This window comes from Manduca sexta, chromosome 9 (genome assembly GCF_014839805.1).
Source record: "Manduca sexta isolate Smith_Timp_Sample1 chromosome 9, JHU_Msex_v1.0, whole genome shotgun sequence".
Taxonomy (NCBI): domain Eukaryota; kingdom Metazoa; phylum Arthropoda; class Insecta; order Lepidoptera; family Sphingidae; genus Manduca; species Manduca sexta.
Window position 1 is genome coordinate 6,373,573 of NC_051123.1, and position 14,830 is coordinate 6,388,402.

The following is a 14,830-nucleotide window of genomic DNA, read 5'->3' on the forward strand; positions in this document are numbered from 1 at the left end:
GGAGGTAATTAGTGTTTGATTGCAATAAAATTGAAAGACGGTTTTGTTGACAAAATATAAGTATTTATTTAAATGTAGATAATATGATACAATGTCTTTATAAAGCTATAAAGTCTACTTCACTACCAGTACAAGTAACATAAGCACATAAAATATAACTTATTACATATGATTGAATTTGGAAAGCAAACCCAGTCACAGTATTTCCTTCAATACAAAGAATAGAAGTAACAGATTGTATAAAAATAGGAACCCTTACATACTATTAAGCCTCGTTGATTCGCAATAAATATTAGATACTTAACTAGTTTTTTTTTTTATTTCTAGGTGGATAAATGGTATATTCCTTGTTTATTTATTCCACTTCCATAATTTTCTTTCCCTCACCCCGAATACTGTTCCTTAACGTTTGATATTACGCCTACTATACTTCTGGAATTTTAGGTATTTGATTACTTAGTGCCAGATGTTAATGTCTGTATACCAACCTTGTTAAACAATACACATGCCTAATATATTTGTATTATATTTATACACTTGATCCAGTATAATTAAAAAAAAATAACTTTGTATTTGGGACAGTTAATCCCTTTTCGAGATATGCGTATTTGTGATTACGAAGTACGTTATCAAATTACTCTAGTACCAAGTTCCTTAATGGATCTATTGTCAAAAAAAATTCACAGCAGTGCTTCAAAAAGACCACTCATAAATATATTAATAAGGGTTATGTTTTATTGGAAGATATCATAAATACATGGGTAACGCCAGCACAAGCAATGCTATCAATTACTAATGATATACATTATAAAAATCACAGCCCTATTTGAAAGCATTGTAGTAAAGTTACATAAAATACAACTACCACTAATCTTGGAAGAGCCCAACATTCATAAGGGCCTTGATAGCTATATTTTTTTTATGAACAATCATATAACATCGTAAGTTTAATTATTCCGTAGAAGGAGACGGTTATTATCTGTCTCTTTTCTATTATGTTTATAAAGTATGTTTCATATGGCGCGGCAGCTTAATTTTTGCTCACATTTTTCTGTCTGTATAAACTTATTTGGATGGGTACACTTATTTCGAACTCGAATTACGATGGTCTATTCTCTACTTGTATACATTGGCGCAGCTACGGCCTTTCTCTAAGAAAGGCAGTTAGAACGAGCAAAAACTTCGCCGAGTCAACGAAAAGCCTGCAACTAGCAAGGCCTCTGTAAGCGCAAGGGTGTGCAAAAACATACCTAGGGTCGGTGCCGCCCAGCCTGGCCCACATAACTACGCCTGTTCTTGTATAAGGAGGAGCTTACATAAAGGGGACAGGAAATTGTTGAGGTAGTTTAACCTCAAGTCAACCAGAAGACTGAGATAGTTATTTTGCTATTATTTAATAAATATAACTTTACTATAATTATTTTATGATTACAAACATTGTCATAGTATATTATTATGTGATAAGTTAATTTATCGACGTTGTAAGTATATCGAGATTATTTTAAAACACGTTTAAAATAACTGTGTAAGAATAAGAAATTATAAATAAGTATTTATTATTTAGACTTTATGTCCGTTACTAATAAACGTTCTATGACGTCTTTTTTAGTTATACAGCGTTTTATCCATTGCTTTATCTTGTTATGTCGAGTGACATATCCAATACTAGAGGAAGCGAGACAAAACATTGTACAAGTGACAATATAACTTTAATTATACAATAAGGTCCTAGCAATAGCGCGGTAGATGCCAAGGGGGCAATGTTTAGACCTTGACTATTAGGACAGAGAGCTACCAATGTATTCTACATTGTCCTACATACTAATAAGTATAATTTTTTCTACTTCTGCGTCGTATTTTAGGTAAATATCAGTGGCGAAGTGTCCATACAACCCAATTCCTACCGGCTTCCCTTTTATTTACCTTTGTCTTAGTCTATGTTTTCTGCTACATTGGTCGCAATATGTTAACTAAGGCAAACTTTTTTGCTCGGGTTACCTTTTGTAAAATTTCGCACTTCGCTACTGGTAAATATACAGTGAAATATAGAATTTTTGCCGCTTAATACAACTAAGAGTTTAAGAAATTTAACGTAGAGCTCTTAGGATAGAGGATTATTTATAATCAATCAAAATAATTTAACGATTGTTGAAGAGTTAGATATAATTATATAGGAAGACTTGCTGCAATGCAAGCCTCAATAATGCTGTCAGTAAAGTGTAATGTCATTAAATATCCCAGTCGAGACGTAGCGTAGGTATAGCTAGGGTATATTTTACAAGGGCATAAAGCATTTGATATTTAAAGCTTTATTTTAATGGAAAGATGTATTTTACGTCTTAGAGCCTGTTTCACAACTTATGAGTAAATTCTACCCGTCAATGTATAAGCCGACCAAATACAAAGGTCACAATCTAATCTATGCTTCTCAATAAATGGTTATATAATGAGAACTATCTAGATTAGTCATTTGATACGATAACTGATAAATAAAACTTATTTGAAACTTGAAGCATGTCCTCATACTTGGACCAGACCAAATTGATATTTTTTTTATAGGTACAATTAAACAGTGGTATTATTTCTGCGGTTCAAGAGCATAGTCTTAGTGCTTTCTGGCAATTCATTAACATATATCAACTCGTCTACCGAAGAAGGGTGTTCGGAGAAGTGATCCCACGTCTTAATAGTGTCGAATAATCCTTTGCCTGGACACTCGGTGTTCCTTACTTGCTTATGTCCGACTAATTTATAGTCAGGTTTAATGTATCCCAGCTCTATACCAGCGGTGATCAATGCTTTCGCAGTTTTCAGTTGATTTCCAGGCGGGGCTGAGTCTGATGACAAAAATAAACACCTATAATAATGTTATACATACCTACGTATACGGAGTTATCAGATATGTAGATTGTAAATATACAGATAGTTTTATTAACCTCCAAAAATGAAAATTAGTAAATATGCTCTTGGCTATAAATAATATTAAAGAATGACAGGCGCTTTATTGCTAAGATATTCTATATAATATGTGCTCTATACTCCCTTAGAAATTATACATTACAGTTATATTCAATAAATATTTTTTTATATAGGTTTATAATTTGTCATAATTTTGAGCTACAAAAGAGGTAAAAGTAATTACATCTCCAGTCTCCGATCAAACAGATACCGATGCTGACGGTGTTGAAATGCAGAGCGTGCGCCCCGAGCGTGTCCCACCCACGGCCTTCATACGCCACGCCGTCGCTGCCTACCGCAAAACTGCATAAGATAAAACAAAGGTTTAAATATGTGTATACAAACATTGGCGGAAGACTCATTTAGATTATAATAATTTTTTTTCCGTATAGAATACTTTGAAACGAACACATACATAAATATATGTAATAGACAGATAGTACTGGCCAGTAACCCCGAAGTAAGAAGCAAGCTTTATGTCTTTATATGGAATGATATGGAACTTGCGTGTACTTACGAAGGTCTTTGAATAACTACTACAATAACCAGAGCTAAAATAATTAATTATTGGATCACATACTCTTGTATCAAAACCGAGATAGAATCAGCGGCGCCAGCGAGATAGATATTCGATTTCAAGACTAGAATTGCTTGCTTTGCTATAAAGTCTAAATGAATCGTACATGTGCCTACTTATATGCAAATTATTTACGTATCAAATTGCCGGAAGCCGGAAGGACACAACTCGTACCAGGAAATTGGCCATTATTACTGGACAAAACGTATTAATTTCGCGGGGACTTTTAGTTTTATTTATAAATTTACCTGGATCATCGCGTAGAGTCAATTTGCCTACGTGTTTACGACTGTGATTTACATTTGAATTTGTAAATAAATGTATTCTTGTGACAATTTTGCTAGTGGTTTATTCACCGCGTCGAGTGCGTGACAAGTCTTTCTATAGTTATTGCTGTACCTACTTGCTTGCTCATACATATACTTAGCAGATGAGATTTTCAAAATATAAAATCAGAAAACTTACTTTATTTATACGAGCCGAAACAATTGTTGCTATACGATATTGTTTAAACTTAGTTTCTATCAATCCTACTAATAACGTAAAAATGTAAAAAATATATAGATATTTGCATATATGTTAAATGACAATAGCACATGTTATCTTTATGTTAGGTATTAAAGTGGATTTGCATAAAATAATTACCACCACACAAGTTACGACTTATCTGGGAACGAGCGGAGTTGCCATAATTTGCCAACTTCTCTGCATTTTGTGTACAATTTTCGCTTCAGAAAAACTGCGTTAAGGTTTCAATTTAACAGTTCAGATATCCAAGATTTGAAGGACATTATAGCCAGTGTAACTACTGGATATAATAAGACTTAACATCCCATGTCAGGATGGCGAGCGCAGTGGAATACCCAACAATACTTTGTAATTCATGGTGTTGGATGGTATTTCTACTGTTTATGGGCGCTGGTATCGCTTATCATCAGGCGAACGGGAAGTTCGTCTCGTCATACAAAGAAATGAAAAAAAAGATCGAAATTCACTCAAGCAGTAAGTATCATATAATGAATTGGTACTCACTGGTATCCTATATCCCACCATCCATGGTCGTCCATGTGGAAGTTCTGCATGCCTCTCATAGCCGTGCAGCACGCTTCGCGGTTGTAACACGCTGGCGGCATGTAGGAGTGGTGTATCACAACGTATGGCACGGGAAAGTTCAGGGGCGTCTTTTCTTTAGGAGTCCTTGCATTCCACCCAGAACGGGTCACGAAGGGAAAATTGTAAGATACAACTTCATTGTCTTCTGATTCGCCTGAATAAAAACATCTGATTAAGAAACCAATCGACGGAAAATGCTTGTATTTTGTGCCGATTTCAATAAACGATCACAATCTCTTTTTTAATCCATCGCGAAATTGGACCTATCAGAACAGTTTTTTTTATATGCTTTTAAATGACTTATTTTGATTGGATTATTTTCGGATCGAAGATTAAGATTGGGATCACTTATTGAAAGCGGTCGTTAGACAGGACTTAGAAAGCGTGTGAATAGAAAGAAGGTAAGAGTATCAAATAGACGTAATTATTGTGGTCAGGTGTTATATATTATTTAACCTTTTTGAACACATGTGACGCAAGAATTGTATTAGAGAAAAAATATTTATGTATATCTATACCTATACTCTATAATCTAAGGTTTATTTTTTGTTTTGGCAACCATTTTCTCTGAATTAAGGAGTATTAATCAAGTAATCTAAAGATTAATATTAGCGTTCTTCAAATACTGATTAACTAAATTATTATCAACCACATTCCATAAAAGGTGGCAGGTGAAGTCCATCGAATTAGTTTCACAGATTAAACTATAAAATATTGTGATTATGTGTGTAAGGTCACCAAATACCTATTAAAGTTAAGACCTCTCATTTATTAATAATTAGATTCCAATTAAAATGAATTTAGAATGCGCCTCTTTCTAAGTTCAATAAGAGCAACGTTGTGCTGTAAGTACATATACCATAAAATTTCGCCTTATATCGGCAAAAAGTCTTCAAAGCATAAATAGTCAAATGACTGATTAACTTAAATATATTAAAAGGGTATAATGGGTTTGGTATCTGCTATCTATATATTACGAATGATATCAAAAAATGTGTGTAGGCGTACCGATACGAGACAGTCTTTTGTAACCATTAGTTTGTTCATAGTATTTATTATTTTAGTGTTATAATATCTGGTGATTATTACTTCGATAGCTATTATTGTGAAGAGAGATAATTACAAAACATTTTGATAAAAAATCTAATCGATTTGAAATACAATTCATGTAATATAATATTATCTGCATTGTAAATCCTTCTATTATTATGCGAAAGTTTGTGAGGAAGGTAGATGGATGTTTGTTTGTTCCCCTTTTACGAAAAAACTACTAAACGGATTTGGATGAAACTTTACAGTATTATTGGTTAAACATCAGAATAACATATAGGCTACAATTTATAATGAGTTTGTGTAATTTGGTCATAATATGACGATCCATAACTAGAACAAAAAAATGTATCCCGGAAAACTCCTTCACGCGGGCAAAGCCGCGAGAAAAGCTAGTTATATTTTATTTTTATGTTCTCCTATTTGATATTTAAGAATGAGTCCTAAGGCGTACAAAATGTTGCTATTAGCTTTAGGCCATTCATAACTATAGTTTTCTTTTAATCTGATAGTGCCATACTATTTTGTGATTATTATAACAATTAAAGTAGTAAGAAAATATATTTGTTATATAATTACACGTTTCAACGATAAAGTGTTCTGTCGATAAATTGAATAATGGAGAAAAAATAATTACAGACTAAAGGTTATCTTTAAGTAACCGATCTTGTAAGTCAGTAAACACAAAAAATACCTATATGAGGTATCTCAAAAACACTTCGATGGAAAATTTTGTGTAGATAAATGCTTACAATACAACAACACGATTTTTTATATTTATATAATTTTACAATGAAGGTGCTTAGTTCTTGGAACATTATTTTTTCACTAGTTATACAACTGTGTTCGCCCTTGACCATAAAAGCTGTGGAGCCATTAAATGGTCTGGTTTAAAAATAAATCAAAATATCGCGATAAAAAAAAAGTGTGTGTCATTCGTGTAAACTTAAGAAACAATACAGCTTCTACAATAGTCACCAAAATGTATGTCGTATCTAATTCTGTAAATATTTCAATTTGTAATCATTTGTAGCCGTAAGTATGAATCAAAATTAATGATTTATTACCCATTAGTGATTCAGTGACCGTAACGCTATCGTTATGTATGAGAATGCCATATCTTAGCGATAGATTTATCGATATCATATGTAATTTCCATACACTTTTCCGGTTTCTATTAGCGTCAACGATTGTAATAAGGTATCTTGGCTACCCCTTCTTATATTACATTAATAATAATAATAAAGCTTTTTATTTCCGACAAACTGAACAGCAAAATAATATTCATCAGTAATTATTAGTTTGAAGTAATTCTAAAGTATGTCTCAAATTTCGGTGTGCCTTATGGCAAATGACTCCCCCAACTGTTTCCATTGTCATCGATCGCGGGCTTATTACATTAACACTAGTTAAATAATTATTAACCTTGTGTAATGATAAAGGACAAAAGCGCAATATTCTGTTTGTTTATAAACATCAAAATAGGATTATTATTTGGCTCTTAGTCAATATTTTAGTTTGTCGAATCGGTCATCATTTACGCTATTAAAAACCGTAATAATTGAAACTAGGTGAAAGACCATGAAATAATTCTTAGAGATTTTTAGAACTATATAGTCATACAGTTTATGTACTAATCTAGTAGGCAATTAATTCGCGATTCTTGTATTTGGGGGAACATCATCCTCCTTCCTTCCTTGAATCTTAACATTGATGTATTATTTTATATCACCGTAAATAAGACTACTTAAATCAATCCGGGCTTAAAACTTTCCTGCTTAGTGTTCACTAAAATCCATTTGAACTCTTTGTAACCGTATTTGTAAATACTTAATTAATACAAGGTGGAGGCTTGTAACTAGCAAATTAAGTTATTATGTAAATATGTATATAAAAATAATTATATAACTAATTTGCCAATTATTACAACAAATAAAACATAATCTTAATCTAGCAATAATATATATTTTTACCTGCAAATAATGATGGAAATCCTTGAACAACTGCTATTGCACTAGCACACATAATTAAGGCATATATCATAGCGGTAACAATAGTTTGAAACCCACTTATATCTGGAACAATAAACAAAATACTATTTATTATATTATAGCGTATAGAGTCTGTATCACACTGACGTATACGATGCGTGCGTATTGAAACGTGATGTTAACTATATTCGGATTCAATAGATAACGTCATATTTCTACTCACACGATATCATTCGTATCAATCGACTAAACATATATGTACTTATATCAAATGCGAAAGTTTGTTCAGACGTTGAAATGTTTGTTAGAAGTAGATGCAGAACTGTTGAACGGATTAGTATGAAATTTGGCACACATATATACCATTTTCTGAATTATCATATGGGATATTTTCATGCCGAAAAGGTAAATTATTATTTTTTTACTTTGAATGACGATACGAGCTTGCCGTATGCCTTGCCGTATGGTGGTAAGACGACCGCCCATAAACATTAAAAACACCATCCAACACCTTGAATTACAAAGTATTGTTTGGTATTCCACTGCGCTCGCCATCCTGAGACATGAGGTGTTAAGTTTTATTATGTCCAGTAGTTACACTGGCAACAATGTCCTTCAAACCGGAACACAACAGTGACTACACACTGTCCCTTATGCGGCAGAAATAAACATTGCGGTGGTGCCTACCCAGGCGGACTCTCACATATGAGAGACCTACCACCAGTTCATACAAAATGTAAAAATTCCGAGTAATGTATTTTACGCTCGCGGAGTCGTAACATCTAGTTAATATGTAATTTGTTTTGCTTTACTTCAGTCATACTGTGATTTGTAAACAAAACTAAACTCTAAAAATTTGTATAACCAGGTTCTTATTAAGTATTTGAATGTTTTTATGTTTTTTCCCAATCCGTTAAGATTTGTAAGTAGTACTTGGCTTACGTGTGTCTAGTCAATGACCTCTATTAACAACTAAGGAAAAACAGTAAACAGTTTTTTTTTTATGGTGAATTAAAAAGTCAATGCCTTCTGAACTCTCTATCCATTTTATAAAAAAATATTATTTGAACGCAGTAATTCAGGAAAAGTCAATTTTCCGGTTCAAGTCTTATTCTAAAATATGATATCACGTGAAATCTATTTTTGTTATAAACCTAACCCATTGTCATCCACTAACGAAATTAATTTCGAGTAATGAAACACATTACAATCCAAATGTAGTATTTAAATTATTAAAAATGGATTTTTTATTTATGTAAGCAATGAAAACCTTTAGGATCCAGTTTCGGATATCCATATGCTTGCAAAATAAAAATATGATAAGTATAGGGGTTAAATTATAGAAGGTTATATTTCGCTTCTAAAGGACATCATCGTTATGGCTTAAAATAAAAGCAAAACTTAGAATTACAGAAGTGTAATTACTTACTTCCTTAGTCAATTATAACTTTGAGACGTCATTGATTCGGTATCAATTTAAAAAAATAACTTATAATTATCTTGTATTTGTTGTATGACTCAATACTTATAGATCTAATATTGTAATAAATCATGTAACTATGGGTGATAATTAGTCTAAAATTATAAAGTTTTTTATATACATCTAAACTATTGCAATTATGGACACTAAGTATTATAATGGTTGTTATTCAGATTAATTTCTAGTTGAGACAATGATAATGATAATTTACTTGATGCCGGATCAAAAATATAGCACGACAATAAAGGAATCTGAGTGAAACTATTTTGGTTTAACACTACGAAAATAACTGTGTATGCCAATTGGCTAATTTTATATTCATACAATTTAAATGTTGGAGAATCGCTGCCGGTTATTATAATATAATTAATGTCCATTATATTTTAGGCACAAATTAATTGTTCAAAATTATGGTAGCACGGACACGTCAAAATAATTACACCGCTAGCAAAAAATATGGAAAAATATCTAATATAAAATTATAATTAATCTAGCATAAAGTATTTTCTATATTTGAATTGATTTTTAAAACTATTTACTTCAAGAAAGATAATTTTTCTATGTATCAATCTAATTGTGTGTCGTAATATAGGCAATGATGTAATCATTGATGAAAGATAGTATACTCACTTTGATCACTCAATCACACTAAACCACTTATTTCACTACGATACTCATTTATATACCAAGTCCACTTTCTTATCAGTTTTTAAAGTTCTGTCTCTGTTTTAGGGAGTTGACCCGCAAGCATTCAGATGCTGCGTTAGCTGCCGCACTATATGGACTTAGTATAATGTATACACATGTTTTTATAGTAATTTACTCGCTGAGGTGATTCCCCAGCAGAGTACGTCAAGTTCGTAAAGGCGAAAAGCCGTAACATACACATTCGGTTAGCAAGAATATAAGACTTTCTGAACTGGTTTCAAATGGCCGAAATGTCGACATTTGACTTGATTGTGTTCTTTTTGTGGCGTTTTGGTTTTGGCTGTGTTTTGTTTGTGTTACAAAGATGAATCGCTCCGAAGTTTATAGACCCTTGGTACCTAAATGTCTAGAGGTACACGTTATCGTTTCTGTTATGTAATAGAGCAGTTAGTGTCATTGTGTACTTTCTAATTGTATAAATTAGTTTTGTGTGATTTAAGGTCACATTATACCTATACATAGTATGTTTTGAATATCATCATTATCTCATATATATCAAAATTGTTATATTTGTTATATTGTAACAGGATCATGTCGGCCATATTGATGTTATGTTAGAACTATTTAATATACAGTAACATTTTGTTATTGAAATATATAATAACAGTTTTGGTGATTCATTTTTTTAGTAAAATGAACTGATTCTATTCTAAAATACAGTTTCAACCCTCCTTATTAAGCAATTATTTTCATTAAGTCAATTTTAATTATTCTAAGAGGCTGTGAAATAATATGCTTGCGTATGTCATTCGATCCAAACTGTCACCTAAGCGCTATTAGAACAATCGATATACACATATAGTAAAGAAAAATAGGACAAGCAGCTAGATAAATATAGAATAAACAGTTTTAAGCCATTAACAAGTTGATTAGTACCTACATGCGACAGTACGTTCACTGTGACAAGGATGTAGTGAAATAATAGCTCCTTTCGGTTCGAAGGTCGACACTGAATATCAGTACTTGATAATTATAAAACTGTTCAACTAAAACTTTTTGAAAAATGGTACCTAAGATTAAGAAGTAAGAGTTTTTGCCTAAGAGTTTTACATAATATTCATTTTTTCTGTTCCACATGATTTATAGGCTCATATATTTCAAATATTCCGCATCATAAGTTTAATTTTGAAATTAGTTCCATCAATAATGTCTTTCGCAGTCTTTTGTATTTATCAACTAGTCTTTGCTCGCGACTCCATCTACACGAACGTGTTTTTACGGGATAAAAGTCCGGCTTTATATTTTGTCAGGATAAAATGGCGCCTATATTTTAAAACGGTGAAAACTGCATTCAATTATATGCCGTGAATTTCGTATTGTGCGTGTACAAACATACATATAGAGAGGCAAAAATTCTAAATACCTGTTTTGGCTTCGGTTGCTAATAAAGTAGTACCCCCATATTAGTTTTGTTCAACATTTATAATGTGCAGACATGGGCCTGTTACAATTTAATTATATGTATAAATTATCATTTATAATAATAGAAGGAATAATCATTTCTAAACATCATATGGAACTTGTTACCTATATGGGTGAATCGGTGACTAGGCGAGAGTATCATTAATTTGTTTCCAGTGATTGATTATTACTATCATGACTGTTAGTCACGACGATATTCACAACGCATTTTACTATCCGTTAAAATACGTTCTTCTGTTTCAAAGTTCAACCGATTTTAACAAAAGTTATGATAGGTATCGTGCGAATAATTACATTCGATAAAGCGTCTATTCCCAATGTAGCCCACATTTTTTCTGCCACTGGTAGGCAATGGAGGTCTAATTAGGGTTGCAGCCCAAAATGTCATTTTCTCCGCCACTGGTGGGAAAGGGAAAGTCTAATTATAGTTTATTATCACACATCATGCAAGGGATCCGTTGTGTGTCTGGTATTGTTAACTGTATGTTTGATTTTTTTTCTTTTATACTTTTTTTTTTAAATAGAGAAATAAATGGTTTATAAATGGTTATAATTACGGTTGCAGAAATGTCAATAAATATCTGAGCTATGCGAGTTATGCTAAACTAACTAAATGTAGTTTTCGGTCTGCAATCTGAATTATGGCTGTGGTTTATATAAATGACATAATCTTATTTATAATATTAATTCTACGTATAAAAATACTGCATTAGTGGCGTAGTCGTATTGCGTGATGAACACCGATTTGAGGTCCTGCGTACAAATCCCAGGTCTAGGCAAAGTGATATTGAGTTTTTCTTCTGAATATTAATCTGGAGTCAGAAATTTGTGCCCGATAACGCGAAAGGGGTGATGTGTGTGTGTGTGTGTGTGTGTGTGTGTGTGTGTGTGTGTAAACGTGTCTCCCTATGTGTGTCAAATAGTATGAAAATGATTAATTATTTCACATAGGTACAAACAATATTTAGTAATGTGGGGAGAGGGACTATCGTAAGCATTTCATAATATAAAACTGTCAACACAAACCGTTTACACTCTACACCACGACTCATCTCTAGGTACGTATATCACATACCTACTTGGCACTATAATTATATGAGTTTCAATGTGAAGTTCGCACGTAATTGTTCACAAAGGTATTGAAAAGTTATATAGACATGTCAGTTATCCTGCATTTTTATTAAACACTAGCTTCCGCCCGCAGCTTCGCCCGCGTGGATTTAGGACTTCAAAAATGGAGAAGGTGCTCAATTTGTCGGGATGTTTTTTTAATGTATGGTGGTATGCAGATGGTCCGATTGTCCGGTCAGGGTCTGATGATGGGATCCTTGTGAAATCGAAGGAAGCATATAGCATGATTCAGTATTCACGCGTGATGGCTTATTATTAGCGTATTTCATGTATAACTTTGGTGTTTCTATACCGATTTCTATGATTCTTTTTTATGGAATATTTAATAATGTTAACTTTTTTAATTAGGGATGACTGAGAGCAGCCCCGGATCTTGAATTTTTTAACACAAGTGACTTGACTTATTCTACGACGGTCAACTAAAGGCGGGCCTTCTCCATTCAATTCGACGAAGTAAGAATTTATCAATCAGACACAAAATAACGTAGTATAGCAGTAGTAATAGCAGTAGTATAGTAGTATTATAACGTATATATAGTATTATATAGTTGAATTATGTACTAACATAATAAGAGTATAACAGGGATTTTAGGTGTTGTCGTCCGAATAATATATACATACTAGCTTTTGCCCGCGGCTCCGCCAGCGTTTTTTAGGCTAAAGTTTTCCGTTATAAAAGTAGTAGTTTCCCGGGAGCCTATGTTCTTCCCAGGGTCTCAAACTGTCTCCATACCAAATTTCATCTTAATGCGTTGGGTAGTTTTTGAGTATAACACGTTCAGGCAGACAGATGCAGCGGGGGACTTTGTTTTATACTATATTTTTTAGAACTTTTTAAGAGGAACAATCCCGTCATACATAATTGTTGCATAACTTTAACCGTTTACGTAGCGCACGCAACGGAAGCTCTCAAAAGTAATAAATTGTCCCCGTTTTTGCAACATGTTTCATTACTGCTCCGCTCCTATTGATCATAGCGTGATGATATATAGCCTATAGCACTCCACGAACAAAGGGCTATCCAGCGCAAAAAGATTTTTTCAGTTTGGACCGGTAGTTCCTGAGATTAGCCATTACTGCTCCGCTCCTATTGGGTATAGCGTGATGATATATAGCCTATAGCACTCCACGAACAAAGGGCTATCTAACGCAAAAAGATTTTTTCAGTTTGGACCGGTAGTTCCTGAGATTAGCGCGTTCAAACAAACAATCATACAAACAAACTCTTCAGCTTTATATAATAGTATAGATAATAAAATTGGACGAGTAACTGGATAATATCTGTACTTTATAGATATTCAATAAAAACTAATATGGGGTGTTTTTAGTTAAGCAAAAGAAGTAAAAAAACAGTTTTTAGAGTTTTTGTCTATTTGCATGTTTATACAGAATTGAATATAGTTTCCACCGATTTATTGCTTGAGTTCTAATTTAAAATATCGGCTCCATTTTATTCCGGGAAAGTATAAAGCGGGACTTTTATCCCGGAAAAACTTTTACAAGCTCGCAGAGTCGCGAATAGCCAATGACAAAATAAAATTACTTACTTCAACACGTTTCTTTCGAAGAGTCTGGAATCATGTTTATTTTTGTGTTGCTACATCAAACTTACCGTATAACTGTGTGGTCATTTTAAGTACTATGTAATTGTTTTTGCAGCAAAGAAAATATTCAAAGTCAGGTGGCTGCAGCTTGCATTTTGATCGAAATAATATTTTTTTACGAGCACTAAATTTACAAGACAATGCTACAAGCACGTTTTATGTTAATCTTAAATTGTATCTAATCCCAATAAGTACTTTTAACTTCATAACAATTATCTAAAGAAACAACACATTGTCCTCTCGTTGCTCGTGACTGCTGACCGTGACTACTCTATTCAGAGATGTGGCGGACTTCCGCAATCTAGCGTGATAAGCGTCAACCCAAGATGTACTGGTTTAATGCGCTGACTTCCTTTACACCACGAACTGAGGATGTATTGTGCAGTACGGTGATTTTTAGTTCAAATGACTCATTTTTAATAGATAGCAAAAATATTAATTAGCGACCTAATCACGACATTCCTTTTACTGCTAGATTAAGGACCTGCTTCCAAAGTATCAAGTAAAATATATTTGACAGCTATCGTATTAAACAAGTAATGATAATGTAGATAGTACTCATTTGATTATTATTTATTTGGATGGATAGATTAGAGTCTGACTTTGTTAATTGGTCGGTTTATAAATTTATGTAGCGAACATTACTCAGTAGTGAAACAGGGTCTTAATGTTAAGGTTACTACTATACATGTAACTCGTTTTATTACTATTTATTTGGGAACATAGATTAATCTAACCTTTGTATTTGGTCGGCTTATACATTTATGTAACAACTATTACTCAGGTGTGAAATTAT

At 32.9% G+C, this 14,830-nt stretch overlaps 1 protein-coding gene across 2 annotated transcripts; it reads right to left on the reverse strand.

The window, feature by feature from the left end:
- Window positions 1-40: 40 nt before the first annotated feature.
- LOC115441347 (peptidoglycan-recognition protein LB) lies at window positions 41-9,961 on the reverse strand. 2 transcript variants are annotated; one of them, XM_030166109.2, is made up of 5 exons: window positions 9,800-9,961; window positions 7,672-7,773; window positions 4,568-4,802; window positions 3,143-3,261; window positions 41-2,837 (listed from the first exon to the last, which is right to left on the reverse strand). In XM_030166109.2, exons 2-5 carry the CDS (start codon window positions 7,739-7,741, stop codon window positions 2,566-2,568), a joined length of 696 nt encoding a protein of 231 aa, XP_030021969.1. In that variant the 5' UTR covers window positions 7,742-7,773; window positions 9,800-9,961; the 3' UTR covers window positions 41-2,565. The 2 variants fall into 2 exon arrangements, with proteins under 2 accessions (XP_030021969.1, XP_037292723.1); XM_037436826.1 differs by lacking the exon at window positions 9,800-9,961 and having other exon boundaries at window positions 7,672-7,866.
- Window positions 9,962-14,830: the final 4,869 nt, after the last annotated feature.

Bases quoted from the DNA above. Each gene is read 5' to 3' on its own strand.
- LOC115441347 (XM_030166109.2), bottom strand. From the start codon at position 7,741: ATGATATATGCCTTAATTATGTGTGCTAGTGCAATAGCAGTTGTTCAA. The intron at 4,803-7,671 runs GTAAAAATATAT...GTTTTTATTCAG, and splicing joins ATTTCCATCATTATTTGCAG to GCGAATCAGAAGACAATGAA. The intron at 2,838-3,142 runs GTAATTACTTTT...TTTTGTCATCAG, and splicing joins TTTGATCGGAGACTGGAGAT to ACTCAGCCCCGCCTGGAAAT.